The sequence below is a fragment of the Annulohypoxylon maeteangense genome (genome assembly GCF_022496945.1).
Source record: "Annulohypoxylon maeteangense strain CBS 123835 unplaced genomic scaffold GGS22scaffold_18, whole genome shotgun sequence".
In the NCBI taxonomy this organism is placed as follows: Eukaryota; Fungi; Ascomycota; class Sordariomycetes; order Xylariales; family Hypoxylaceae; genus Annulohypoxylon; species Annulohypoxylon maeteangense.
In genome coordinates this window covers 381,066-408,738 of record NW_025953265.1, presented here as the reverse complement: position 1 = coordinate 408,738, position 27,673 = coordinate 381,066, and the positions used below count along the sequence as shown (strand labels likewise).

Here is a 27,673-nt window from a genome sequence, read left to right as displayed (position 1 = left end):
AATCAATCGAGGCACCACGAGCTCCTAGATCGACCCCCTTATGTCACCTCGATCTCAACCCACTCTACACACATTATAGATATGTAAAATCGTAAATCAGCTTCTAGTTTGAAAAAAAAACGCACTTGATTTTATTAGCGTGAGAAGATGCTTGCTATGCTCCGAAATGATCCTCCACCATGCGTTTATCGCAGGATGAGGATATCGCCCGCACTCTATATCTCACGAAACCTATTGCCATGCCAGGCAAACTACAACCACGCCCCATGACTGACCGGAAGTCATGTGTTGCGGGTAGCAGGAAGTAATAATACACCGGAGGAAAAGCCCAACACCATCATTCCTAGATGGTGAGGCTATCAACACTAAGAAATTTAGGCGTTCGACTTTCGTGAACCCTTGGTCGGAAGAGATCCCAGGTCTTTGCTCTTACGCTTCTTAGTGGGTCGGCTCGAACCCCCTTTGGGTCTATATCCGCCATCATCGTCCCTTTTTCTCTTTCCCTTCGCCGTGGGCATGTCGTAACCACCGTCGTCATCCCAATCCATGGACTCTGCTGCCTCCTTCTCCTTCTCTTTACGAGTAGCGGCTGATTGCCTCTTAGAGCGCGCGGATGTGCCACTCTTACGTTTTCGTCCGTCATCATCCCTCTCATGGTCGTCATCCTTGCTCTTCCCTTTGTCTTTATCTTTCTCCTTCTCCTTCTCGAGGTCTTGGAGGAATGTCTTTGGTGCGTGTCTTCGCAACCAGTTGTAGACACTTGTCGGGTTTCGCAGGGCGAAGTTAGCGGCAGGGTTAGAGACTTCCTTCCCTAGAGCGCTTGGGGCGAGTGTCGGCTTCGGCTTCAATTTCAATCGCGCGTCAAGTTCGTAGAGATACTCATCGACGTCGTCCGCAGTTAGGAACGAGATGGGGTGTATCTGAGGATCTTCAGGCTCAAGGTCTTCCAGGAGTTCTGGGAATTGTTCTGCACTAGCGGCGAATGATCTGTGAGGCACGTCCGACTCCAGTCGTCTGAGAGATCGTGTAGGCTTCTGCGTAGCGTCCGAATCATTCTCATCCGAGTCCTCGTCTAGATTCAGGTCGATACGTCGCTCGAATGGGATTTGAGGTGAGTCATTAATATCCATCAATAGATCCATTAGACGACTATGAAATTGTGGTTAGCATTCTTCTATTCTTTTGCTTGGTCCAAATGCGAAAGAAAGAGATGATTCTTACTCGTTCTCGATGGCAAGACGTTTCGCTGTTCGCATGGCTTTTTGTTCCAGCTTATGGAGATTCTCTATCTCTTGCATCTGCTGATCAAATTTGATGCGCATTTTGCGATACTTCTTCTTCCATGATTTGTATGATGGCCTTGCATCCGCCATTTGCAAATCGCCATGGTCGGTGTCCTTGTCAAACTCGGCTTTGACACGCTCCATGGTTGGCTGTGCGGAATTGCGGATAGGTTTTGTAGAAGAAAGAAAAGAAAGATTGAATTACTTTAAATGATTTTGCGCAGCTAGATTAGAAATAAATGCGAGTAGATGAGAGATAAAATTTTAACGGTAATTGTTAAAACGAAGATAAAAAAGGTCAGTGGCTCCTCCGTCCGAAAAATAAAAAGGAAAAGACGATGATTTGGGGGTTGACGTTTCGAAATCTGATGATTGAAGGAAAGTGCATCGATTTGGTGAGTCGGGCGTAGGTTACTTCCTTACGAAGTATGTAGGCAATTGCCTCCAGCCTGCTAACCTGACGACCGCGCCTCCTAACTTCCCTCCAACAACACGCGTTTCTACGATCTGCCCTTCTTCGGAGCTAAGAAAAAAAGTCAGTTCTCCAAATGCGACATTCCCACTAAACCCACTCCTGCCAAATATTAAATACAAGCCTCACTCCCCAGCTCTATCGATACCGTTCCGTGGGACCCCACCAGCCCACATCCCATCCACTAGAATAACCACAATTGGAAATCTTCGAAGCTGCATGTCCACGAAACCAGCAACCCAACCCCAACGAAAAACTGTATGCTCCGGCGTATATTCCTACAGACAGCAAAGATGGCTGAAAACGCAGCGAAGCGACTGAAGACCTCCGAAGGCAGCGGCGTCCGCATCGGCACGCACAACGGGCACTTCCACGCCGACGAAGCTCTGGCCGTCTACATGCTACGTCTGCTCCCCACCTACGCCAACAGCTCGCTCGTACGAACGCGGGACCCGGCACTGCTCGAGACATGCCACACAGTCGTCGACGTAGGCGGCGAGTACGACGCGACGCGCAACCGGTACGACCACCACCAACGCACCTTCACCACGACCTTCCCGGGCCGCGCAACGAAGCTATCGAGCGCCGGGCTCGTGTACATGCACTTCGGGCGCGCGATCATCGCGCAGCAGATGCAGAAAGCGGAAGACAGCGCCGAGGTCAGCGTGCTCTGGAACAAGATCTACGAGTCCTTCATCGAAGCCCTGGACGCGCACGACAACGGGATATCCTCGTACGACCCCGTGAAAGTCGCCGAAGCAGGGTTAGAGAAGCGGTTTAGCACGGGAGCATTCACGCTGGGCGCGATGGTCGGCCGGCTGAACCCGAACTGGAACGACCCTAGGCCCGCGGATAAGGTGGAGGCGCAGGCGGCGGAGGATGCGAGGTTCGTGATGGCGAGTCAGCGTATCGGCGAGGAGTTCTCGCGGGACCTGCAGTTCTATACTAGTGCGTGGTTGCCTGCGCGCACTATCGTGCAGGAGGCGTACTCCAAGCGGATGCAATATGACCCCGAGGGCCGTATTATGGTGTTCGAGGGGCAGTCTGTGCCCTGGAAAGACCACCTGTACACCCTGGAAGAGGAAGACGGGACGGATAAGAAGGTGCTCTACGTGCTGTACCCAGAGAGCCCGACGCCGGGTGCGGTGTGGAGGATCCAAGCGGTGCCCGAAACCGAGAGCTCGTTCCAGAGCCGGAAGGCGCTTCCAGAACCATGGAGAGGTGCGCGGGACGCGCAGCTCGACGAGGTTTCGGGGATCCCTGGTGGTATCTTCGTGCACGCGGCGGGTTTTATTGGAGGGAATAAGACATTTGATGGCGCAAAGGCGTTAGCGGATAAGGCCTGCGCATTTTAAGTAGGTAGGTACATAGAGGAATCAGTCACGCCTAACGCATCTCGAATGCATGTATGCTTCACGAATAAATAAACAGTAGAGTGGTGGCATCCATAGATGGTATCAAGTGTTAGCGAATACAACACTAAGGCCTCATATTTTCCGAGACGAACTCCGGTCGTCAAATCAACTACCTAATCTGACACCGACACCGACACTGACACCATAGCAATGCCGAAACCCGTGTGCATTCGCATATTGAGAGATTAAAAAAAAGGCAGCAACTGAAAATGTACGATGAAGAGCCGTCATGAAAGGTTAAGAACCAAGGGTCTTTAGCGAGAGTTCTCAGATCAGCAGAAAAGACGCGGGCGGGGAAGCCACATCGTCCCGTAACATTTTTTTTGGTAACTGCGAAAAAAAAAGGACTTTCCCTTGCCGGTACCATTGACCATCCCTAAACGCCGCGGTGAAACGAAAACACCATGAGCAGTACTCATAACCATCGTGAAGGGGGCCACTGTCGCCTCGTACAAAAACCCATTCCCTCTCCTTGCGCAAATAGCGGTGCATGAACGCAAGATAAAAGATGCGTAGCTACACCCTAGTAGAACTCAGAATCGACTGCGATTAGGTAAGGCATGGTCATTCTCATAGGCAACGCCATTACGGCAGCCTTAGCGCATGTCCACCATTCCTGTATAGCCCAATCTCCTTCTCTTTCTAGAGAGCAGCGTCTCGTCATCCTATCTTCGGATTGGGATAGCTTTATTCTCGGCATTCTCCGAGGTTAGGGCGGTAGGTACAGCCTTGTTCTGTTCGGCTTCCTTGTTGGGAGTGTCCTCTTCCTCAGCGCTCGTTTCGCGCTGAAGAAAGCTACTTTCCTTTACAGGGCTGCCAGTGGATGTGACTTGCTGACTACTATGACCGTGTTGGAGACTAGGATGGTGTTGGTGTCCGACCGTGCTGCCGCCGTTCTGGCCGTTGGGCGAGGTTAGGTGGGGGATATTCTCGGGTACGGGATGCTGACTTCCGACACTTCCTGCGTCAACACTGTCGCCTTTGCCAGCCTTGGACATAGCATAATCGCCGCTGTCGAAGTACTTGCGCTCTTTCAGGTGCTTGGCGAAGTGGTCCGACTTCGACGGTAATTTGCCGTACAGACGAAAGAGGCGCTGCTCATCGGGGGTGAGCGTCTATATGTGATTTTGAATTAGTATCTCTAATGCTGATATATAATTGAACATGTGTGCATATCTGTGCTTGTGTGAATGTATATGGCGTAGCGGTGTATATATGGGTCGATATATGGAACGACGAGGGTAACGAAGACAAAGGCGTAACAATTAGACCCCATTGCAGCAGATTTCGACTAATTTCGCTATCCAGTCGAGGTATTTTATGTCGTCTATGGAGTTTTGCTTGGTTTCATAACGTTGCCCTAACTTGGGCACGAGGAATGGGTGTCCAACCCAACGATGAACGTGCGAATGTGGGGGAAAGGTGGTGGTGGAAACTGACCTTGACGTCAATCTTGTTCTTCTGATGAGGGTTCATTTTGACAAGTTGCCTTGATAGAACGAACGAATCTCAAGAAACAGATTCAGGTGGCCTGTATCGCTGGTCGCGCGAAATTGTCGGTGGTGTATGAGAAGGATATCTTGTAAGAAAAAAGGTGGGAAGTTCGTCTGTCGTTCGTAGTCGGTTTGGTTTGGGGACTTTGAGAGGGGAGCAAGAACAAAAAGTGACCGACCAGTATCCGTCCAGGAATGCCAGGTGCATGTGGTGCATGTGGTGTACAAAGGTACTTACACTTATGGCAGTGATATTGCCGGGACAATTCAGTCGGTACCTCTGCGGCAGGGGAGGAGGGTGGGGCTATTCGCTGCTTGCTGCGATATCACTGGGATTGGGGTGACGGAGCTACAGCCGTTAGCGCTCTTCTTAGTGCACCAATTACCGCTCAGAATGCATGGTACAACATGGATACCTAGGTAGGTAGTGTTCCCCTGCTTATGTAAGTTGGAGAAACAGACCTATGATATCCGGGAGTGGCCGGACTATTAAGTTTGGAATTATAATATGAAAATATAAAGGATCCAAATTGTTGGAATTGTTTGTTTATTAATATACGATCGCTATTAATTGAATCGGAGTATTTTCCTTCATTTTCTTCAGCTTCGACCTATCAACCTATCGCAATTCTACGGTACCTTGTTGATATTGCCCACCATTATGGGTTGTATGAGTCAGTTATGAAGCATCGTCGCCATGGGTTACTGAACACCCCTCCATGACGACGATTTTCTTGGAGACTGATTGCTCCGGAAACCGTCCAAGACGTCGTCCTGGCGTCGTCACCACCACCACCATCATCTAGTCTTGCTTAGCCAGCTTCTTAGCCTTCAATGTTCATTTGACTAAATTTATACCAGCGATACTGCAGTCGCACCCGCTCCTTATCTAGCAGGAACCGTATTTCGTAATTCGACGACAGATGAGTAGCACCAATCAAATGTTCTACCGCCGGAGCACAGCAGAATTCAACGTCGTGTTCAATATAGTGGGATGAAGTATGATGGTGAATGACGATCACCCATCAATAGGATAGCGACCGAGTTTGCTACGATAATGTGATGTGAAGATCCCGATAGATATATAGTGTCCGGAATCAATTCAGGTGGTGGTAGTGCTCTTTAGCCCATCTATGTATGTCCGTACGATGAAATATGCTTAAACCAAGACGCCTTCAAACGTATGAGCTAACTTATAGCGTTATTTTAGGGATATCCGCCGATAATTAAGTGCCGGTTTTCTTCTGTCCTAGGATTCCACCATTTTTATCTCGTCCCACGTCTCCCTAAATCCACGACCCAACATACGATATACGAATATGATGAACGTAAGACGATAAACGCCATTCTAAGAAAGCATCCGCTTATAGACGGTATAATACCGTTCGCTCATCATTACCAATTACCTGGGATCTCATATTATCGTCTCGTTGAATCTCAGAATTTGGGGGCGATCTCGAATACCTCCTTTTCATCCGGAACTTTACTTTTATGTAATTGATTGCACCTTTTGTTATGGTAGTATTCTCTTTATTGCGTCCCGGAATACCATAGTCTAAGGTTCTACAACCTCAACATGCCTCTCGGTGATGCGACGTATGCCAATCTTTACCCATACGATCGGTAATGCAACTTCAGCAAACACTTTGAAGACCCAAACTCCTAAGTACGGAGTTACAACTAATGTTCATGATCAATTGAACTTGATTAAATAGAATCTCTCCATGCGATCAATTTCTATAATCTGTCGGCAGGAAAAGGGGTTGAAGCCACGCACAAACTCCAGGACAACGTGCCTCCCCTCTCGTCACGAGCTTAAACTATGAAGACCAACATCATCCACCCTCATGTAGGTTACTACCTAAGTAATCCTACTTGAAGTATCTATCTAATATTAACGAATATTTGAGTCCCAATAATGAGATAGCTCGGAGTCAACTAAGTTCCAAGTCCGTATAAATATATTCAAGATAGGTCAAGTTTCGTTGAAATCTTACGCGCATAGTAAACAACAATTCAATCAAATGAAAGCAACGCTATAACGATATCTTTAGATTTTTACGAGTTTTATGTGTGTCGAGCCCCTGGCTATTTGACCCCTGATTGAGTTTCGGCTTTCGTGATCTTTCTCCGGGGACATCACGCCCGGGGATTCCGGCATACGACCCCGGAGAAAAGTCGTGAAACCCGATTGGATGTGATGGCTCCTAACTTCCAAGATAGGAAACAAGTCGTATCTCAGTACACTGACATGTGTTTGAAGATATTATCCAATGATAGGAAAGTACCTATCTTAATAATTGATCATTTTAGGAGGGATGTTGCTAGAACTCAATACAGTAACATGATAGAGGGGTTGGATCAAAATTTCCAACACTCATGTCTACGTAACTACAAGTAGGTATATTGTCATAGTTCTCCATATCACATATTAGAGAAACTTAACTTAATGCCATTCGAGGGATTCAAAGGACATAGTGAACCTTGTGTAGGTCAGCACAGGTCTAAATTTCTAATATTTATTACCCCCTTTTATAGGTCTCAGACTTACATCTTCTTCATAGACCTATATCCATGATACATCATGGTAAGTCCGTCTACCCTTATCTCCATTAGCCTGTCCCATTTGAGATACCAGCTGAATGCACTTTTCGTGTAGATATCATGGACTCACCGGAGAAAATACTAATATCCGTGTATCGCCGGCCGAGTCACAACCGCATTCTACGATATGCCTAGGTACCTAGTACCTATATAACCGCCAAGAAGCCTAGAAACACTAAGACTATCTAGAAATGCAATACCTACCATCTTCCAAAATCACACATACCCCTATCCAAACCTCACCATGTCCACCCCCCTCCCCCCAACCCACCGGGCCCTAGTCCTCGAATCCATCACAGCCGGCTTCAGCGTCAAAACCATAGCAACCCCGCACCCCGGGCTCGGCAACGCCATAATCCACATCGCCGCCGCCGGCATAATCTCCTACCACCGCGAAGTCTACAACGGCGCGCGCAGCTACTCCTTCCCGCAGCCTATCGTCGGCGGTCTCAGCGCCATCGGCCGCGTCGCTGCCTTGGGGCCAGACTCAACTGCCTTGAAGCCCGGACAGCTGGTGTATGTCGATTGCGTGATCCACTCGCGCGACGACCCCGATGACTTGTTCTTGACGGCGATACATGAGGGCCAGACGCCTGGCAGCCGGAAGCTGATTTCGGAGATCTGGCGTGATGGCACTTGGGCGGAGTACGCAAGGGTGCCGCTGGAGAACTGCTTCGCGCTGGATGAGGAGAGGTTGTGTGGGGAGTTAAAATACACGGTCCCGGATCTGCTGTATATGAGCTATTTGCTGGTGCCGTATGGTGGGTTACGGGATATTCGCGTTGAGCCGGGGGAGACGGTTATTGTGGTGCCGGCGACGGGCGGGTTTGGGGGTGCGGGGGTTATGACGGCGGTGGCGATGGGGGCGAGGGTTATTGCGGTGGGGAGGAATGAGGGGGAGTTGGTAAGGTTGAAGGGGCTTGTGAAGAGGGGGTCGCCGAATGCGGGGATTGAGACGGTGAGGTTGGTCGGTGATGAGATGGTAGATGCGGATGCGATGAAGGCTTTTGGGGTTGTTGATGCGGTGGTGGATTTTACGCCGCCGCAGGCGGCGAAGTCGGCTCCGCATGTTAAGAGTGCGATTTGGGCTTTAAGGAGGAATGGGAGGGTTAGCTTGATGGGGTGGAATGAGGCGGTTATGGTTCCGCATGTGGTGAGTCGGAATATAACGCTGAAGGGGAAGTTGATGTATGAGCGGGAGGATATCCTGCAGTTCATTAAGATGTTGGAAAGAGGCTTGTTTCCCCGGGGGGAGAATTTCGTTGACACAAAGGCATTTAAGTTGGAGGATTGGAAGGAAGCTCTTGATGTGGGAGCGGAACACACCGGTATGGGAAAGTTCGTGGTTTTCACCCCCTGAACCCCTGATATTGTCTATGTAGGTATCACTAGGTACCTAGATAGGTAGGTAGGTAGGAGACGAAACATCACCACTCTAGTAAATGAAGCAGGAGATAATCCGTCTGTTAGATTATGAATGGAACTTCCCTACTCTAATTTCACCCAATAAAGTACAATATGATTTCTAGATGATTTATTTCGATCGGGAATTATGACGGTGACTTACGGTAATACAAGGGTTAGGGTTAGGGTTAGGGTAGGTTCAGAAAAGGGGTTGAATATGTTACCTGTAACCAATCCAAAATATTTCCCCCAAACACGGATCAGTGCAAGGTGGACAGCAGGGGAAATACGGCGTGATATATAACTATAAGGTACCTATCAATGTAAGGTAAACGGTGGCTGGGCTGAAGTTAGGGTGCCAAAGGGTTGTTGTCGGTAGGGGGCCAATCGTCTTCAATAGGAAGCTATGGCCATATAATCAATATATTAAGGTACATTGAGTAAATCTCCGTTATAAATTGAGCCACTCACCGTAGAATCATAATTGGCTTGGCTCTTTGGGTTGACAATGCCTAAGTAGACCGTACGCATCTACCCCAAGCCATGTGCTTGCTGGCAAGGATATGACGGTGCCGAGACTTGCCATCATCTATGGGTACGACAGGTATGCTCTCTGATCACACTTTGATATTATTTGTCTACAAACAGTTGCCATGTTCGCGTTGCCCCCCAGTTGACGATCCAGAGAAATGCGTTGTGACACCAGCAACTCCCCTGGCGCCGCTAGATCCTGAGCTAGAAGCCATATCACAACTTAGAGACGAATAACACATCACGGTATGTTTTGCTAGCTTCGTATAGAATTACCGATGGAAGACAGGAATTTCGCTGGTGAGCTGAATATCAAGAGACGTGGCAGTAGGGTAAACCCTATGTGAAATTTAGTGACTAGACACGTAGCCCGCAATTTATGCAGGGCCTATCATGAAATCACATTTCCTACACGGATCGACCGCGATCTTCCAGATTCTAAAAATACAACCAAGCGGGACCAACCTTATCTTGACGACCAAGCGATTTCGGCGTCATGTGTTGTGACGGTAGTGATTTATTGGGTGGTATCCACGTTCCCATTTGTATGTCTTCTATCTATTGGCGGCGGTATCGCCGTACAGAGCCCATATATGGGGTATACGGCAGTGATATAGCCTTTCTAATTATTGGGTGGCCCAATATGTGGCCAGTAACGCTCGGATAGGCGTCACTGTGCTGGATACCCCTATGTAATTCTCCCTTCAACTCATCGCCAAAACAAAAATCCATATATCTCCTAATTTTGAAGTGCCTCGACACAGGAACATTCTATCGATATTAATACCAGAAACATGATTACTATTGCACTCCTCTCTATACACATATTAAACGAAAACCTACCGCCATCATGAAGTTCATACAACGCCAAGTCATCGCCGCCAGCCTCTGGCTCCCCTTCGCCCTAGGGGCTATCAGAACCGACCTCCAACGTAGGAACGTTGAAGTTGCGGAAATCGACAAAAACGCTCACATCGATCATGAGAACCAAGAAATTGTGTTCAAGGAAGGCGCCGACTTTGAGGATGTCTTCCGATGCACCAGAACTAGCGGGAAACGCCTTACATTCACTGTAGACAATACTGTCGCAGCTTGCTGTCATCCCGGTCAAAGACTGCTCGGAACCCTGGATACCGCATTTGACTGCTGTGCCCCGGGTCATACCTTAACTGGAACAGACAGGAATGGCTATAGGTGCTGCCCCCTAGGACAGTCCTACGACGGACTACGATGCAGCGGTGTCTGCAAGAACGGAAGGGTCATGGTTGATGGGCAATGTGTATGTCCCGTGGGAACAACATTGACTGCTGACGGCAGTTGCAAGGCGCTCGCGGGTTGCGATTCAGGAATCACTACTGGTATATATCCCTCCCTAACATTCAACCAGGAAGACTAGAAGACTAATGACATTGAAGGATCATGCTACCTCTTCAAGATGGAAAACGGGCACACCTTCGGCTTCGACAGCGGGCAAACCTACTACAGCGCCGCCGACCACTCGAACCAACACCGCGTCGGCAAATTCAAGCTGTGCAAGAACGAGCGATGCACCCCCGGCAGCAGCGTGGACCCCAACGACGCGATCCGGATCCGGGACATCCAGGGGACGATAACGCAGAGCTCAGAAACGCAGGGGAACCGCTGGCTCAACAAAGCGTCGGACGGGAACCACGTCGGCCGAACCGCGCGGTACGAAGACGCGGGCCTGTTCACGATCACGAAGTGGAGCTGTGGGAAGTACTGTCTCGGGGGGTTCGAGAACGGGGTCACGTACGCGTGTCCGAGCGAGACGCCGTCGATTACGTTTACCTCGGACAGACAGGCGTGTACGCCTGTTGAGATCGTAGAGGTCCCGTGTGATGTCCATTCCGTGGAGAATAATTGTATGTGGGAGAAGACGCCGGGGACGTGTGGGCCTGGGACGGGTGGGAGTTGTCATTGTCCTAAGGGGTGGGGGTTAGGGAGGCATGAGTATTTGGCTGTGCAGTGAGGGATGGTGGGATGGGATGAGTGTATGAGGTGTTGTTAGAGGGGGAATATCGTTCGTTCGAGGGATGGGTTTAAGTTGTTACTTTGTGAGGTTTTATCGTAGGCGTTTGATATCGTGTTTTGGTTATACTTGTTAGGCATAATTATTGGTAAATGTATTATGTATCTATTTTACTAAGATGAGCTTGAATAGCTCTATGAATTGGGTTTTCAGTTAGGTAAAGCTTGTCTTAACCCCCTTTCCAATATTATATTGTAGTTGTTGTCCATAATGTTGTTCTGGGTATCTAACTTACTTAGTATAGGTAAAAAATAATTGTAGAATTACATACCTATCATTTGTTTTCTTAGTGAAATATATCTACCGTTTGTGACGTATGATACCTGTGTGCATATACAAGTGGTGAAAAATGACATCTAACTGGGTTGTGGTTGTCTTTTAAGTAAATATCGAGTGTATATGATGCCCACCAAGATCCCTAGGAGATAAACCTCGTTCGCTCAAACAAGTAGGTACTTATATCAGCCGTAAACACTTTGGAATCACAGGTACGTGTGATTGGCCTTACCTCTCCGGTTCAAACATACAGGTATGAGGCCAGTAAAGGAATTTCAGAATGTAGAATCGCCTTCTGTAGTTTGGGTCCTAGTAAGAGAGAAATACAAGATATTCCCACAAGTAATCGGCCGAGAATGAAACTCACATGTCGCTTGTTCAGCTTTGTTTCATCATTCAACTAATATATGATTCTATGTAGATCGTCTTTCCAGATAAGAAAATCTGAACCAATAGCACACGATGAAGTGTAAGTATTACAAGGAGTTACTTAGCCAGATCAAAATCGGTAACTAAGATCTACTAGTTTATGAAAACTATCTCATTACGAATGAAATCAAATAGGAAGACGTCGCCTTTCCTGAGATCTAGACCTTGTCGCGGAAGCTCCGTGAGCTAATTTCTTGGGGGTGGCTTTCGTTAGGGGGCATTTTCGTAGAATAGATGTATGTAGATGAAAAGTTACGGAACTTCCCTAGACTTCAGATCTAGAATGGATCTTCAAGAAGGCTAATGTACCTTTATATCGTACGAGATACCATGTAACTAAACTGGTGCTTGCTGGACCGATGTAGGGTGACCGGGACGTGTGATTTCTTGGAAGCTCGTCGCCAAGGCGCCTTGAAAAAATAGTACACAGTAAATATCTATGAAATCCAAGGGACGCGGGAAATTTTAAGAATAGTGACAAGCCGTGTTTACCTCATAGTTATTAAGTTCCCCGGGTTCAAGTGTCGGTGGAGAAGCCAGCTTCGTGATAATCTCCGTACTTCTTTTCGTCCGTACCCCACGCATGATGACATTAGGTAGATCCAGCTTCGTAACTAGGTCGTTAATAGGCGTATTAAAGGCATCGAGAGGAACTAAGATCTGGACCCAAATAGTTGGGTAAGTCGGGTGTTACTCCTACGCGAGCTAGTAACGATGTCGAATTCGCTGTACTCTTCTGTATCGACGTCTAGAAGACAATAGAGAGACCTCTATTGGTCAGGGAGTGAATCGAAGCTGAGAATTAGCCTAGGGCTGATAACAATAGATGGATGGCGTAATGAAACTATAGGTGATGGAAATGCAGTGATAGCAACATGGTACGGGTCTTAGTTAAGGCCACCCCTGTAGGAAGGAGGCTCACATCATCGGAGGCCCACTATTCGTCATCTACAAGAGCTGTCGTTCGTCCATCACGAAAGGGCAAGAGCAAGCAAGAGCAGGAAAGAGTCTGGAAAGAGCAAACAGACCCAGGAAAGTCCCAGGTAGAGTCCAGGTATCGATGCTAGCTGATGGTAATTTGAACTCTACAACGGGAAACAAATCCTTTATTGCACAATGCTTTCGCGTCGTAGCGCCATCCACCACCACCCACTTCAATCCACCCCCATCTTCAACTATGGATTGCCCATCCAGCTCCCCGTCTGAGTTCTTATTAAATACGACCGCATCATGCAGTCTTATTTGAACAGATCCGACCCATCTGAGCCGATGATACATTCCTGGTGGGCACGTTGACCAGCTCTTGTCTTAGTTCGATCATCCCGACATTCCATCTCATGAAGTCAATTTAGCTATATCACAGGCCCAACTGTGTGGTTTTACCTGGAAAGGAAGACTTCTGCGGACGCTTAGCGATAAGCTCCAGGGGCTCGCCCCAATATACCTAGATAACTTTTTTTGGTTCCCTATCTCTTTGGTCACACAGGATTGGGTAGTTCACGGAACTGAAACATGTCGTCTACTCGAACAAAGATTGGCCATGGCCTTGCCTGGTTCTTCAATCTGAACCTCGATCCTTATGGCCAACGCGAAGCTGAGCTTAACGACTCTAGGAACGCGTCTCAATCTCATCCTGATGTCGAGCCCTACGATGAAAAGGATCCGACTGCGATCAGCTGGATCGTGAGTATTACGCCGACACCCCGAGGAATCTTCCAATACTTCTACCGTCTATTCCCATTTCTGCATTGGATTACTAGATATAATCTAACATGGTTTATCGGCGATCTGATTGCCGGTAAGCACAAACCCAAGCCCCCGCTGCACAACCAAAGTTAACACTTCCCGTCTGCAGGCGTCACTGTCGGAGCTGTAGTCGTGCCTCAGGGCATGGCTTACGCCCTATTGGCCGAGCTTGAACCTCAGTATGGTCTCTATTCGTCCTTTATGGGTGTACTTCTCTATTGGTTTTTCGCTACCTCGAAGGACATCACGATAGGAGTATGTCATTCGCCTCATTTTATTCCCAGTAATTATTTTAAATCGTCTCTAAACTGACTCTTGTAAAGCCCGTTGCGGTTATGTCGACTGTTACTGGTGGGATTGTCAATAGAGCAGAAGCAGCTATCCCCGATATTCCGGGACACGTCGTAGCGTCTTCCCTCGCTGTAATTGTTGGCGCCATTGTGTGTTTCTTAGGTCTGGCTAGACTTGGTTGGATTGTTGATCTCATCCCTCTGCCTTCGATCGCGGCATTCATGACCGGGTCCGGAATCAGTATCGCAGTCGGACAAATTCCTACCATGATGGGCATGAACTCCAAAAAGAAGAGATTCTCGACGCGAGATGCTACATACTTGGTCATCATTAATACCCTAAAGAATCTCAAGTATACCACGATTGATGCGGCCATGGGACTCACCGCTTTGCTCATGCTATACATCATAAGGGGGACTTGCACGTTCTTGGCCAAGAAGTACCCTCACCGAGAGAAGACCCTCTTCTTCATCAATACCCTTCGAACAGCTTTTGTTATATTGCTGTACACTGGTATCAGTGCTGGCGTCAACGTATATCGCCGGACCCACCCTCTTTTCAGTGTCCTCGGTGAGGTTCCGCGAGGTAAGAATACCCCCAAGGCCAAATATTGTCAACATACAATTAACCAAATCTAGGGTTCCAACACGCCGGTGTTCCTAACCTCGACCCAAAAATCCTTTCCTTCTTTACCTCCGAGCTTCCCGCGGCCGTCATCGTTGTCCTGATTGAACATATATCTATTTCGAAATCATTTGGCCGTGTCAATAACTATGTTATCGACCCATCTCAGGAACTAGTCGCAATAGGTGTTAGCAATCTTTTAGGACCATTCCTTGGAGCGTATCCGGCTACCGGGTCTTTCTCTCGTACCGCCATCAAAGCGAAATCCGGCGTTCGTACACCATTTGCTGGTGTAATTACGGCAATCGTTGTGCTCCTCGCCATATACGCGCTAACAGCTGTCTTCTGGTACATTCCTCAGGCCTCTCTCGCTGCTGTCATTATTCATGCTGTTTTGGATGTCGTTTCCCCACCGAACGTGGTGTACCAGTTTTGGAGAGTATCCCCACTAGAAGTTATTATTTTCTTCGCCGGTGTCCTGGTGACTCTCTTCGATACTATTGAGGATGGTATCTATACGACTGTATGCATATCGTTCGCTGTTTTCATTTTCCGCATGTTCCAGGCGAAGGGTCGCTTCCTTGGAATCGCAAAGGTCCGTACAGTTGGGGATTTGAGGTCCAGCAGGCGTACCAGCCAAAGTTCTCACGGTCAGAAGACCACCTCTATTGTTCGCCAAGGCGAAATCTCCAGCGAGCGCAACTTGTTCATCCCAATCGACCATGATGATAATTCTAACCCTCGGGTATCCGTCGAGCATCCATATCCTGGAGTGTTTATCTACCAATTCTCGGAACTGTTTAATTACCCAAATGCGACTCGTTTCTTGGACGGTCTCACGGCTGGGATTTTTAAACAAACACGGAGAACCGACCCCGGGTCTCTCGGAAAATTAGGCGTAAGTTTTCTATATAATACTGTTTCTGGCTTCATTTATTTATTTTAATTTAGGACCGTCCTTGGAACAACCCTGGTCCGCGAAAGGGCAAGGTTGTCGTCGATGACACAGAAGAGCGACCTACTCTCAGAGCAATCATTTTAGATTGTTCTGCTGTGAATAACGTCGATGTAACTTCCGTGCAAGCCTTGATAGATGTTCGCAACCAGTTGGATAGATACGCTCAACCTGACATAGTTGAGTGGCACTTTGCCAACGTTAGGAATCGCTGGACTCGCCGCGCCCTAACAGCCGCTGGATTCGGATTCCTACAACCCAAGGGTGATGCTGAGACCGGATACCGTTGGAAATCAATCTTCAGTGTTGCCGATTTAGCAGATGCTGCTTCACCGCTATCGAGTGAAAAGGCATCGGTGGGAAAGCGTGTGAGCGGTGATGAGGAAATTGGATCAAAGCCGACCTCTACCAACGAAACCGAGGGTACCGTTCGTCAATTACCCTTGTATGGCCTCAATCGGCCATTTTTCCACGCAGATGTGCAAGAAGCTCTTGATGCTGTACTGGAGAACGTTGAGCATCGACCTTCTCTTTTCAAGGCTTAGGCATCTTCCACGAATATTGTGTAATCTATAAAACCATATACCCCACAGACATTGTTTCTGTTACTATTTAGTTATGATATACTTGTCATACCACATCAATTAGAGAAATATGAAAGCAAATGACTGACGAGATTCATCATGAACTATATTAGCCTAGGACAATCTTAGAGCACTTACTGAATATCATTAAATTTGTATTTTCGTTTTAAGATAGGGCTATTTTAAAGATTTACCGTAAAGTAGCGTTGATCCGTGGGTTGATTGCATTACATCTCAATCTCTTCCTTCTTAGCTTCCAAATCACCTTTCCCAATAGAGGCTGCAGCGGCAGCGGCGCGGTAATGCGCAGAACGTTTCCCGACAACGATCCACGGAGCGTCCTTGGCAAATATGACGGTACTCATTTGCTCGAGGGGTACAAGCTTAGTTTCTGGTAGGACGAAGTAGAAGAACAATGCGTTGGTGGCGTTGCACACAGCGAATACGACGAAATAGCGCCACCCGACGGACTCGACAGCGATGCTGGTTACCTGTCCGATGAGCGTGTTGAAAGCGAAGGACATCATGGTTGCCAAAGATACACCCTTAGATCGCGTGTGCGTGTCGAAGATTTCGGCGGGGATGATCCTGCGGATATCAGTTGGTATGGGAAAGTAGATGAGAAGGAGGAGTAGGAAGCTTACCATGAAAGCGGACCGCATGCAAATGAAAATGAAATATTGAAAAGCCAAGTACTATCAAAACATCCGTTAGTCAACCATAACTCTTGATACGGTATCCTCATTCACTTACACAATTATAAACCCCCAGCCAGCCGTGCTCCCAGAGTTCGTCACAGGAGGGAACTTAGCCAGCAAAATAGTTACGATCACAAACGTAACACAATTCACCAAATTCCCCACTATGATCGTCGGTCGTCGGCCGAACTTGTCAATCAGCAACATACAAAACGCCTGCGCTATCAAGGCCAGGATACTGTTGATAGCCTGGTACTTGAGCGCGTCGTCGGCCGAGATACCGATCTGCGCGAAGATGCTGACGGAGAAATACTGGATCGCGGAAACACCGGTCATCTGCGTCGCAGCCTGGATCGAGCACGCGAGGAATAACCGCCGGAAGGCGCTCGGGTTCGTGAAGAGTTCGAGGTACGACTTCGCCTCGTGCGCGTGCTCGAACGACACCGTTTCCTGGATCGATGCGAACTCGGCGCGCACCCAGTCGTCGTCGATATCCCCGTTCGAATGCAGCTTCGCCAAAGTCCGTAACCCCTCATCCGCGCGGTCGTGGTCGACGAGCCAGCGCGGGGATTCAGGGAACAGGAGGATCAGCGCGGCGAGAACGACCGCGGGGAGATTCTGGATCCCGAGAGGAAGCCGCCACTGCGCGGAGTCGGTGAAGTTGCGGAAACAGCCCCAGGTGATCCAGCCCGCGAGGAAGGCGCCTATCCCCAACATGAATTGCTGGAGCCCTGTTACGCGTCCCCGGATGGACGGGTGCGCGATCTCCGATTGGTACACGGGGATGATCATGGTGAGGAAACCGACGCCAAGACCGGCGATCGCGCGTCCCGCGTATAGGTAGTTCAGGTGCTGGGCCCCGGTTTGGATGCCCCCGCCGAGAAGGAAGACGAGGGCCCCGAGCATGATGGTGAGACGACGCCCGAGATAGTCACCTGCAGGCCCGGCGAACATGGCGCCGAAGAAGGCGCCGCCTGTGAAGAGGGATACTACGGCTCCGCTGTTTTGGGGTTGGAGTGTTAATTCGGTTTGGTTTGGGTTATTTGGATGTGTGTTTGTGGTTGGTGGATAGGGGAGAGGAGATGAGACTCACTTCTGAGCCGCGTTCGCGTGGAATAGCTCTGCGTACGAGGTGCTCCCGACGACGCCGGCGATGACGCCTAAGTCGTAGCCGAAGAGCACCGAGCCCATCGAGGCGAAAACGCCGACGAGGAACTGTTGTAATGTTCGTTAGTTCGTGGTCGATATTTTTATAAATACAAAGGGGGTATTAGACACGTACCTGGTAAGTATGAGGCTTCATCTTTGCTTAGATATTACTGAATCCCTCGCACGATAAAAGGCGAGGTGAACTCGGTGAGCTCACTCGACGTCGCACCACGCCATCTTATACCTCGTTCCCCACTCCACGCGCCCGAGCATACGTGCAGTATGCATTGGAGAATCCTCGTCTTCGCGGAGCTCACTTACTCGATACGACCCCGATCCCAGGGTTGCGGAATCCGTTCCTGCACATGCCACGCAGTCTGGGCGGGTTGAGTGGAGGGAATAAATCTGTGCTGCGACGCCGATGCAGCGACGCCAGCGTGGTTAAGCCCTGTGGCTTCTACACCCGCACCAATCAGCGCCCGGCGCATCTCGCTAGAGCGTGTCCGCTATGGGGTAGATTCGGGGTACGAATCCGGGGTATCTGTAAGATGCGGAGATAACCTCGATTTCCCAACTTTTATTTTCCCCTTCTCTCGGCAGAAACTGCTGATGCGCTCGTATCGTATCGTTAGGATACCCGAGATGCTGTTATGTAGGTACTAGCAGCTGAGACTAAGATGAGTATGGATGGAGTTCCATTGGTCGTATAAACACAGCTGAAGCGACCAAACCGAGTAGTCCATCTTAGCCTTACCTAGCCCAGTCGCACTCACGATCACAAGACCAAAACACCATTGCACCATCTCCACGAACCGGAGTGCCGGAGTACCTCGTAAGATATACCTAGATAAACAATTCAATATTCAATTTTTTCGTCATACATAGCATAGATTCATACATAGATACCTAAGTATTCAAAACAGACAACATCGAAAAAAAAACAGGCCCAACTACCGCTGGGGTATCTAAATCCGTTGGAAAAACCTAACGCCGCCTTTCTATGGTATTGGTATTGGTATATCGGTATGCCGTGCCCCATGTCTTTCTTTCTTTCTCTTATGAATGCCAGCTCCCTTTCTTGCCCTCTGCTATGCTGTGTATGATCCGACACCTCCAGGTCTGGCAGACCTTTTCCCTACCGAGATTCTTAAACTTAGGCCCTTGCGGTCCCGTCACATAGTGGTATTGGCCGAATAATCGCCACTGCCGTACGTCGTCTAGGCCGTACAGCTTATCTCCCCAAGTCCCCTTGTAGTGGAACCAGCTCGTCGGTTCGTCCGGGTTCTCTTTTGCCGGCTCCAGGCTTTCGTCATCTTCGGGAGCCGCGTAATCGTACCAGTAGCCCCTCAGATTCCTAGAAGGATCCCAAAGAGGACCTCGATCGGTGACGTCTTTAAGCATCCCGAACGGCAACACGTATGGGTGGTTTCCAGGTGTCGCATACATCGCATGCGACCCTACAGCGCTGTAGATCACCGGTCTCTGTATTTCGGTCTCGTTTCCGCGCTTTTCTACGGCATGCCAAGCATATGCTTGTCCACCCTCGTGCTCACTGAAAAAGACGGCGCGAGGAACACCCGACTCGAATCGGATCATGCAATGTTCCCAATCGCCAACATGATTTCCGTAACGGGTTCCTAGGACTGTCTGTCCCAGGTTATATGCGTAAAAGAAAAACCAGAAGGCGTCGATAATACCGGATCCCTTGTCAACCATAACAAGGGTGGCTGGTGCGCGAGAGTATCCGGACTCATCGGGTTTATTTATATTGTTTAATTTGTCCTGCGCTTCTTGAGATAACAACCTCTGCTGTTCTTGCTGGCGAGATTTAAGGTCTCGTGACCGTTTTAAAAAGCCTAACGGTTTGAACAGGCCAGCCGGTAGTTTGCGGGGGTCCGAGATGCGGTGTAGAGGATGATCCCGGTCCACCTCGTACCATGTCGTATCTTCACCGAATCGTCTGTTAGGCTCAGAATCTCTATCCGGTCCTTCGATTTTGTCATCGTCGTCACTAAAAGCGACGGGAATATTGTTCTTGCTGTGGAGCCATTCTGGACGAGATTCGACGTCGTCCTTGCTGTTGAGATGCACAAAGCCTAACTTAGAACTTAGTTCGTGCAAATTCGATAATTCAATAGATCGCGACTCGTTGGACTGCTGCCATTTATCTTCGTTGAGGTCCGGTACTACATGTTGCATATGATCGGCAATATCGGAGGGCCAGAAGAATTCCTTAGAGTAGAGGTGAACCAGCGGAGCATAGTTCAAAACGTAATCAGGAATGCTCCTTAACTTGTTATCTTTATGCCCCCCTCTTGATATAACCGATAACTCCTCATCTAAGACTTGTCTCAGCTCAAGCCTCAATTCATGGCCATCGTCATCGTGGTTCGGCTTCTCCGGAGGATCCCTCCTAACGTGCAATAGACCACAAAGACTAAACCAGCGGCAAGCTTGACGATCTAACCAATGCGGTGAGGTATTAATCCATGCCTGGTCGGCTTCCCGCTTCTCCTTGCTCGGCGGAACGGGGTTGAGGGCTTGAGGTAAGAAGGTGACTAGGAAGATGACGACACCGACGACGGCGGCGACGATGGTCAAGCGACGGAGATGGTACATCGAAAGTATAGTATGTTACCGATGCGCATAGCACGTCGGCGAAAAGGGAGACGTTCGATATATATTTCTAGGTTTACAGTGAGATCATAGAGATGGTTTATTGAAAGAGAGCGATTCGGCCGGATATGGCGCACAGGGATTCCGAAAAGACCGTGGAATTTGAATGAAGGTGGGCTGTTAGAAATAGAAGGAGAGGCTTATGATGCTAATAAGAAGAAGGAAATGCCATCAATTGATCCTCCACATACTAAGACAACGTATGAGTCCAGCTGCTGCGCCTAGTTGTGAGGATGTTTGGGAGAAGAGATGCGTAAGAGGGTTAGCAGTTTCTATGTAAAGACGGTTTATGTATGTAGGTGGGGGCTGAGTTGCGCTTTTGATCCTTGCTGTCAGTGGGAATCCTTGAAATGTTGGGTCTAGCTTAAAACGTTAAAGGCTTACGGGATATCGGTTGTCGACCGCTGTTAACAGGAACCTGGTTTACCATTGAAGTTTGTATGAGGAAGGATGTACAGCCGATCATCCCTTTCTATTTTTGGTCCCTCCCTTCGGTACTGTGCTCCTTCGTGGTTGCCTTGTACCCCTTAAACCCCTGCATTGACCACATCGACCTGATACCGATATGGAAGTGATTAGCCACTTTGGCCACATTGCGCCACTCAGCTCACGGAAAATCCCACATTTTTAAACAATTGGTCAGTCTCGATTCTGTTTCGATCTTTCAACACATCACGCGGGAGTAACTTCAACATTTTAGCCACTCATATAAATCGAATCCAGGCCTTTGTTCGACCTGATGGTGACCCTACTACTTGACCACAACACACAGATGCGTCCGATACCGTTCCAGTATTTCAAACATAAGCCGGCAAATAGCCCACGTGTATACTCTCCATACTATAACTTGCTTAGGTATGACTATAGAAATATCAGCCGAAGACTTCGATCTCAGACATTTCCTTAACCACTCAAGCGGAATACAACGCCACATTTTAGTCTGAGACATACAGCATCATATCACAGGACAATAAAAGCCCACGAGGTCTCTTAGCCGATGACCAGCCACAGCTCTTTGTGTGTAACCTAATAGAGTCCTCTTGAGACTTCTTTGTCAATCATCAGTTCGATCATCAACAGATTCCACTGAAGACTTATTAAAGAAAATCGGACAATACCGATTGTATCGTTAATGAACCCATGCAACTTGGTCGAACTTCGTTAAACTAGGAGATTCGCGCTAGTATTCAGGGGTATGTATGTGAAGAGATGACGTGAGGCAATCAGTAAGCGAAAAGAAAAAGACAACTCCAAGAAATCAAGCAAATAAGCACATAATCAATCAAACCAAATAATCAGCAATATTTAAGTATATTTCATAATGCCTTCAAAATGCAAATGCTAGCAACTCTCTACCTACCTACCTATCTGGGTCCTAGGTAGTTTTCTAATATTACACGACGCATCAACAGCTATCATGTACATCACCCCCACCCCTCCCCATCACAACTAGCAAAAGCAAAATGCCCCAAATCCCCCTCCGGAACTCCCTCAAAAGAGTTGCCACTCCGTAAGCCACGGCTTATTGCCCTGGGCATAATTAACGCCATGTTTATAAACGCCCGTAAGCTCCTCCTGCTCGATGCCCAGGTGCGTCATATCATCTCTGCCATCGAACCAGCCCAAGCCATACGTCTTCCCGAGCCCCTCCAGCCTTTCCCTCATCTGCGCGTTATCGAACTTCGCCGTGCCGACGAAATCATACAGCATCTTGCTCTGGTGCATGAACGCGAGAACGCTGGAAATCGTGTTCGGCTGTCTGGGGAGGAAGGGATGTCTCCTGCGGATGAAAACCGTGGTCGCGACGATGGCGAGGTAAACGAGGATAACTACAGTTAGGACGAGGATTACTGAGAAGGATAGCACGGTCTCGGACCCGGAGCCGAGGCCCTTCTGCAAGAACTTATCGTTGCCAGGGCCAGCGTGGCTCAGGATCGAGAGGAAGTCCTTGCCCTCGACGGAGGCGAGACTGGTCGCGAAGATAGTCAGCGCTTCGACGAGGATCGTGCCGAAGCCGACCGCGAATACGGTCCAGTGCCGGTTGAACAATGCACGCGCAGCTACGACTGCGAACGGCATCGCCGTGTAATCCAGTGTCAGGGTCTTGGCGGGAGCGTGCCTCTTGGATAGGATGTAGTACGGCTCCATCATGCGGATAGCCGTTTCGAGACTGCTCCAGCTAAGCTTGATGCACACGGCTAGCATAGTTACGAACCAGGGCGCTTTGTTAGTAACTACGCTCGCCGGCGTGAAGAGGAACACCGGGATGAAGCCTAGAAACAGCAGGATGAATACAATGAATGGTATGCAGCCTTCCGCGCGCAGCATCAGCGGGTGCGGATTCTCCGGCAGGTGTGTGTCCTTGTACTTGTCGGCTTCGGCATTAGTGGACATTGCTGATGACTGGGAGTCCTCGGGGACGAGCGACGAGTTACGTAGTGCGTATCGCCTGTTTTTCAGGCGGTTGTGGATGTCTTTTGGTGTGGCTACATCCATATCCTTGAAATCCATCATAATATGGCTGACAACGGCCATCGATGCCAGGCCAGCAATACCCTTCACATCCGAAAGAAGCCCTGAACGCCGCGTATTAAGCTGATAGAAGAGGACACATCCTAGGACGGCAATAATAAAGAATACCATGGTTAGAATGCGCGATAACACAGGATTGATGCCAATCGCTTTCTCGGTGCTGCCGTCTTCGAGCACAACGTCTGACACAACCAAGGCAGCGGAGCCAAGCGTAGGGACCAGGGAAACGGCGAGGATAGTAGCAATCGACGATACGGCCACTGCATAATGTTTGCGTTGCAGCGCCAAGAACGGTCTTGTGAAGTTGAACAGGGTGATATAGTCGACGTTAATCGACTCCGCCGCTAACGCTCCTCCATCCTTCGAGAGTTGATAAAAAGCCTCGAGCCGCTTAACTTCGAAATCGGTATTCTGCCACAAAACACCATAAGTGACGGTGATGATTGTGGGCACGAACTTGAAGATGAAGTAATAGCCGGCTCCTAAATCAGTGGCTCGTTGGAACTCGACAAGAGGTACCTGGGCCGATCTCTGATAAAGAACTTCCTGGGCGATGGCGAGTCCAACAGATAGGAGAATTAACCACGATACTAAAATCCCGATTGTCAGTTCCGGTCGTTCAATAAAGTCTTAGTGCAACTGCCTCATAAGGCAAGATCTGTCTCATAAGCCCGTGCCGCTCAATCATGTTTGTGAGAGTCATCCCGCTGATCGACAACAAAAAAGGGTCACAAAGCTCGGGCAATAAAAACTCACTATAAGGCCATCGCATAAAGAACGGCTTCCAATTCGACTGTGGGTAAAAAACCTCCGTCTTCCTCTCATGTCGTGGCTGCACCGAATCGCGGATGCGATCGCGATCACGATCCGGGTTCGGGCCAACCATCGTACTTATATCCACATCCGCCGGCGTCTGCCCCTCTTCCATCACAACCTCAATAACCTCGCCCCTGCGATTCGCCTCGATCTGTCCCAGCTCCTTCAAGCTGACATGCAGGTCCGCGCGCGCAGGAGATCTGCGCATCGAGAAATTTCTGGTGAAGCTGCGCTTCAGCGGCGAGCTCGCCATGAGCTGGACCCCGTTGATCCTAGCCTTCGGGGGTTCCAAGCCAGAGCCTAACCCGCCGGTGAGCTTGCCGCTAGCCTCTTGCGCGGCCTGTATCGACGTGAAGAATTCCTGGTTCTCCGCGCACATTGGACCTTCGAAAGAGGTTATATCGACGGCGGCGGGTGCCGGCTGATGGTTAGAAACTGGCGCATATGGGCTACGCCTATTATGGCTATGGTTATTATTAGAGAGACCGGGCTGCGCCGCAGAATTCAGTAGCGCCATATCGATACTCTCGTCCTCATGGATCGTGTCCCGGCCGTTAGCCCTGGTACGGAAACTCTTGAAACGATGCGCATATGTCGAGTTGGAGCGACCGGAAGACGAAACGGGCTGGTACCGTCCGCCGCCGGAGCCGACGAAGGGGACGGACCACGATGACCTTGGATCGTATGCGTTGCTGCCGTTAGAGGCATTGTCGTCCGTGACGTTCAGGCGGGAAGATTCGTAGGACGACTGGAGTGACACGAGGGACTCACGTCCCCTGACGCCGGTGGGCGACGCAGCATCGTCGTACGGTCCGTCTGACAGATCGGAGACTTTGTGATTCAGATAATGGTGTCGTTGTGCAGGCTGCCGTCCGGACCGGGGAGGCAACGGCGGCGCAGGATCATAGTGGGTAATGTTATAAGCCATCGTCAGACGCGCATTCTGCCACGGGCGAAATACTTAAGTATCAGGTATTTGGTTTACACCACGTTCGATTAATGAAACGAGGGACGAGGTTTGGGTGAGTTTGTGTACCCCGCTAACTCCCTCACTTTTCCAGATCTGTAATTAGCCCTCCTAGCAACCACAGGTCGTGGAAGGGTTCATGCTGCGGTAAGACGGTTGCTCGCACTCGCTGATGTCCGAAGAAGAACCTTGGAACACTGCGAGTGTAATAGACCGAATGAGGTGATTTGCTTATGACCTTAACTTTTCTCTAGATACTATCAGTCGTCTTAAAGACAATCAGCTTGAGGTCATTCTCAGATTGAACGCGTAGGTAAGGTGTAGTTAGACCGAGACAGAATAGGAATAGAGAAAACTTAGCCTCTATCTCGGTGAACTAGGTGTGTAGAAATTGGAAAAAGACTAGTAGGTTAGGCAGGTTAGGTAGATTAGGTAGGTAGGTACTATGATTGTAGGTAGGTATCACGAAGGCAAGTCACCAAACCGTTTCCGTATGAGTTCGGAGAGTCGTGAAATCTTGCTAGCTTTGAGTATTGCACGAGGGACAGACACAACAGGTGGGTAGGTTCTAGCAAACAGTAGAAGGAAATAAAGCAGGCATGTCCACCACGCGCGGGAATCTTCGAAAAAGCACATTTTACTGACTCACTAAAGGCTGAAGTATTTCAGCTCGCCAATAATTGAACTAATAGGGAAGCAGGGTTGACGATGGTGCCGACGCCGTCTTCAGCTGTGGATTAGGCAACGCAGCATAAACGATCAACCAAGAGTTAGAGGAAGCGATTCGGGGCGCAATTTTTAATGGGGACCTGAACATATGGAGGGGTTACCACCCCATCCTGCAGCACTCGTAGCCGCATTAGTAGCGTAACAGCCGAATCTCAGCGCCAGAGATTGGTCAGTTAAGGAAGCACCTACTGGGCATGACAGGGGTTTGAACGCCCGGGGTACCTGGAAGGGTGGTGGCTTCCATCCTCATCCACCTAGCTGAAGGAAGGCACGACGATCACCACCACCACGACTTTTCAGTTCCCTCAATATCTTCGGATCGAACATACCGAAACTTAAGCCATCCATCATCCACCAACCTGGTTATCGTCGATATCTTCATCGTCTAGATCTCCCCTCAAAAAGCCGTGTCACTTCGGACTTTGATCTCAATATATTACATGAGATACGTGTACCGATCGATAGGCGGGTAATGTATCATGAAATGCGCTTCGGAAACCAGCCTCGATCAGATTGGCCTGCTATCGCCCGATAATAAGAAATGATGTTCGCGACGAGCCTCGTCAACCATATCGACCATACCGACACATGATCATGTCCTTTCCTATGAGCATATTCACCCGATCACTTGCGACTCTCCTGTTGTACAGAGGACAATTCTGTAACATTCAACAGGATTTAACGGGCATATTGGGACGTTACAGGATCTCCATTTTCGTAATTGTGCTATGCTCTTCCGCCATGCTGTAACTCCTCGATGCCTCCTTGTCATATAACATGAAAGATTCCTGCTTTTTCCCCGACTACGATGTAGTCCAGTAAGTTCTTGTCAGTGCCATATTTTCTTTCTATGCTATCCTTAACCCACGCAGCCACGATGGACGACTTGATGGTTTTGACTGAGGAGGAAGTTCGATATTTCCTCGCCTTACTTTCATGGGAACCAAGTGATGAGGACGACGAAGACAAAGATGACGATGACGATGAAGATATTCAAGAGATACCCCATATTCCGAAGCAGCCTGCAGGACATTTCATGTTCCTAGTTCTGGGAGCCAAAGGGTGTGGGAAAACATCAATACTAGAGAAGGTAGACACTGTATAGAAGAAACATGTTTCATATATCTAACTCATAACAGTTCTGCCACGACACATTCGCTCAAGAAGATGAAGAGAATAAGTCTTTCGACTCCAACGATCAGGAACGAGGGTATCGTCACAGCATGAAACTCGAGGACCAGACATACATATTCAACGTCCTAGAGCTCCCCTCTCAAGACCTCTCTAACGAAGAGCGGCTCAAGGAAGCCGTGCAGATCACAGAAGCCGCGGTTATAGTCTACGACGTCCGATCAAGGGCATCGTTCGGTCTCGCTTCGGAAATCCACAACCGCATCAACGCCATGGTCGACGAAGAGCGCATGTATGGCCTTGTCCTCCTAGGAAACATATCCGACCACGAAGACAAAGAAAGGGAGGTGTCCTGGGCAGAAGGTAACAAGCTGGCACAGAGTTTCGAGCTCCAATGCACCTTTGTCGAAACGTCTGCGAAGATGGGCGAAAATATCGATAGGATGTTCACACAACTGGGAAGGGAGGTACTGAAACTTAGATGGCTTAACCGTCAACGAAGGGAGCAGGTCGGTCGAATATCGATTGACACGCACCAATGCTCTATCGAGCTTTCTCCGTTGAAACGTGTAGCTAGATGGAGGTCGTGGGCTCGACCGTGGTTCCAACGGAAGGCGGGAGAAAGGAAAACGTCTGCGCCGTATTGATTGTCAGATATTCATTCATTTCCCCATGGGGATGTCCACCGTTAAACCAAGGTTCTGACACCCTTCTCACGGGGGCAGGATGATATAATACGGATATACCTATCATTTATAATCCAATTATATGTCTAGCCAAAGTAGCAACAAGATCTGACATTATCTATCTTATGCCAA

At 49.0% G+C, this 27,673-nt stretch overlaps 10 protein-coding genes across 10 annotated transcripts; 5 read left to right on the top strand and 5 right to left on the bottom strand.

The window, feature by feature from the left end:
* Positions 1 to 234: 234 nt before the first annotated feature.
* GGS22DRAFT_55740 (IEC3 subunit of the Ino80 complex, chromatin re-modelling-domain-containing protein) lies at positions 235 to 1,721 on the bottom strand. Its single transcript, XM_047967415.1, has 2 exons — positions 1,222 to 1,721; positions 235 to 1,149 (listed from the first exon to the last, which is right to left on the bottom strand). The coding sequence occupies exons 1-2, from the start codon at positions 1,425 to 1,427 to the stop codon at positions 375 to 377; spliced, it is 981 nt and encodes a 326-aa protein (XP_047815579.1). The 5' UTR covers positions 1,428 to 1,721; the 3' UTR covers positions 235 to 374.
* Positions 1,722 to 2,048: 327 nt separating this feature from the next.
* On the top strand, positions 2,049 to 3,110 carry GGS22DRAFT_181522 (metal-dependent protein hydrolase; the record flags this gene model as incomplete). The annotated part of the gene is made up of 1 exon (XM_047963871.1): positions 2,049 to 3,110. The coding sequence occupies one exon, from the start codon at positions 2,049 to 2,051 to the stop codon at positions 3,108 to 3,110; it is 1,062 nt and encodes a 353-aa protein (XP_047815578.1).
* Positions 3,111 to 3,177: 67 nt separating this feature from the next.
* Positions 3,178 to 5,157, bottom strand: GGS22DRAFT_171745 (Endosulfine-domain-containing protein). The gene is made up of 3 exons (XM_047962655.1): positions 5,080 to 5,157; positions 4,611 to 5,012; positions 3,178 to 4,285 (listed from the first exon to the last, which is right to left on the bottom strand). Exons 2-3 carry the CDS (start codon positions 4,644 to 4,646, stop codon positions 3,836 to 3,838), a joined length of 486 nt encoding a protein of 161 aa, XP_047815577.1. The 5' UTR covers positions 4,647 to 5,012; positions 5,080 to 5,157; the 3' UTR covers positions 3,178 to 3,835.
* A 2,125-nt stretch (positions 5,158 to 7,282) lies between these two features.
* GGS22DRAFT_196289 (putative quinone oxidoreductase) lies at positions 7,283 to 8,755 on the top strand. Its single transcript, XM_047965806.1, has one exon. The coding sequence runs from the start codon at positions 7,512 to 7,514 to the stop codon at positions 8,625 to 8,627; it is 1,116 nt and encodes a 371-aa protein (XP_047815576.1). The 5' UTR covers positions 7,283 to 7,511; the 3' UTR covers positions 8,628 to 8,755.
* Positions 8,756 to 10,052: 1,297 nt separating this feature from the next.
* On the top strand, positions 10,053 to 11,192 carry GGS22DRAFT_191928 (uncharacterized protein; the record flags this gene model as incomplete). The annotated part of the gene is made up of 2 exons (XM_047965187.1): positions 10,053 to 10,560; positions 10,618 to 11,192. The coding sequence occupies 2 exons, from the start codon at positions 10,053 to 10,055 to the stop codon at positions 11,190 to 11,192; spliced, it is 1,083 nt and encodes a 360-aa protein (XP_047815575.1).
* A 2,277-nt stretch (positions 11,193 to 13,469) lies between these two features.
* On the top strand, positions 13,470 to 16,118 carry GGS22DRAFT_191927 (sulfate permease; the record flags this gene model as incomplete). Its single annotated transcript, XM_047965186.1, has 5 exons — positions 13,470 to 13,755; positions 13,813 to 13,958; positions 14,027 to 14,579; positions 14,633 to 15,516; positions 15,570 to 16,118. The coding sequence occupies 5 exons, from the start codon at positions 13,470 to 13,472 to the stop codon at positions 16,116 to 16,118; spliced, it is 2,418 nt and encodes an 805-aa protein (XP_047815574.1).
* Positions 16,119 to 16,245: 127 nt separating this feature from the next.
* GGS22DRAFT_55701 (general substrate transporter) lies at positions 16,246 to 18,263 on the bottom strand. Its single transcript, XM_047967414.1, has 5 exons — positions 18,138 to 18,263; positions 17,949 to 18,070; positions 16,911 to 17,855; positions 16,802 to 16,852; positions 16,246 to 16,745 (listed from the first exon to the last, which is right to left on the bottom strand). Exons 1-5 carry the CDS (start codon positions 18,156 to 18,158, stop codon positions 16,385 to 16,387), a joined length of 1,500 nt encoding a protein of 499 aa, XP_047815573.1. The 5' UTR covers positions 18,159 to 18,263; the 3' UTR covers positions 16,246 to 16,384.
* A 581-nt stretch (positions 18,264 to 18,844) lies between these two features.
* On the bottom strand, positions 18,845 to 20,979 carry GGS22DRAFT_171735 (vacuolar protein sorting-associated protein). Its single transcript, XM_047962654.1, has one exon. The coding sequence runs from the start codon at positions 20,621 to 20,623 to the stop codon at positions 19,061 to 19,063; it is 1,563 nt and encodes a 520-aa protein (XP_047815572.1). The 5' UTR covers positions 20,624 to 20,979; the 3' UTR covers positions 18,845 to 19,060.
* Positions 20,980 to 22,039: 1,060 nt separating this feature from the next.
* On the bottom strand, positions 22,040 to 25,664 carry GGS22DRAFT_55685 (uncharacterized protein). The gene is made up of 3 exons (XM_047967413.1): positions 25,645 to 25,664; positions 23,969 to 25,263; positions 22,040 to 23,802 (listed from the first exon to the last, which is right to left on the bottom strand). Exons 2-3 carry the CDS (start codon positions 24,954 to 24,956, stop codon positions 22,172 to 22,174), a joined length of 2,619 nt encoding a protein of 872 aa, XP_047815571.1. The 5' UTR covers positions 24,957 to 25,263; positions 25,645 to 25,664; the 3' UTR covers positions 22,040 to 22,171.
* A 175-nt stretch (positions 25,665 to 25,839) lies between these two features.
* On the top strand, positions 25,840 to 27,669 carry GGS22DRAFT_171729 (P-loop containing nucleoside triphosphate hydrolase protein). Its single transcript, XM_047962653.1, has 2 exons — positions 25,840 to 26,814; positions 26,864 to 27,669. The coding sequence occupies exons 1-2, from the start codon at positions 26,575 to 26,577 to the stop codon at positions 27,500 to 27,502; spliced, it is 879 nt and encodes a 292-aa protein (XP_047815570.1). The 5' UTR covers positions 25,840 to 26,574; the 3' UTR covers positions 27,503 to 27,669.
* The last annotated feature ends 4 nt before the right edge of the window (positions 27,670 to 27,673 follow it).

Coding starts and splice junctions, on each gene's coding strand:
- GGS22DRAFT_55740 (XM_047967415.1), bottom strand. CDS start 1,427: ATGGAGCGTGTCAAAGCCGAGTTTGACAAGGACACCGACCATGGCGAT. Junction 1,150..1,221: donor CGTCTTGCCATCGAGAACGA/GTAAGAATCATC, acceptor ACAATTTCATAG/TCGTCTAATGGATCTATTGA.
- GGS22DRAFT_171745 (XM_047962655.1), bottom strand. CDS start 4,646: ATGAACCCTCATCAGAAGAACAAGATTGACGTCAAG. Junction 4,286..4,610: donor AGAACAAGATTGACGTCAAG/GTCAGTTTCCAC, acceptor AATCACATATAG/ACGCTCACCCCCGATGAGCA.
- GGS22DRAFT_196289 (XM_047965806.1), top strand. CDS start 7,512: ATGTCCACCCCCCTCCCCCCAACCCACCGGGCCCTAGTCCTCGAATCC.
- GGS22DRAFT_55701 (XM_047967414.1), bottom strand. CDS start 18,158: ATGAAGCCTCATACTTACCAG. Junction 17,856..17,948: donor CACGCGAACGCGGCTCAGAA/GTGAGTCTCATC, acceptor ACCCCAAAACAG/CGGAGCCGTAGTATCCCTCT. Junction 16,853..16,910: donor GGCTGGGGGTTTATAATTGT/GTAAGTGAATGA, acceptor ATGTTTTGATAG/TACTTGGCTTTTCAATATTT.
- GGS22DRAFT_171735 (XM_047962654.1), bottom strand. CDS start 20,623: ATGTACCATCTCCGTCGCTTGACCATCGTCGCCGCCGTCGTCGGTGTC.
- GGS22DRAFT_55685 (XM_047967413.1), bottom strand. CDS start 24,956: ATGGCTTATAACATTACCCACTATGATCCTGCGCCGCCGTTGCCTCCC. Junction 23,803..23,968: donor CTTTATGCGATGGCCTTATA/GTGAGTTTTTAT, acceptor TCGGGATTTTAG/TATCGTGGTTAATTCTCCTA.
- GGS22DRAFT_171729 (XM_047962653.1), top strand. CDS start 26,575: ATGCTATCCTTAACCCACGCAGCCACGATGGACGACTTGATGGTTTTG. Junction 26,815..26,863: donor AAACATCAATACTAGAGAAG/GTAGACACTGTA, acceptor AACTCATAACAG/TTCTGCCACGACACATTCGC.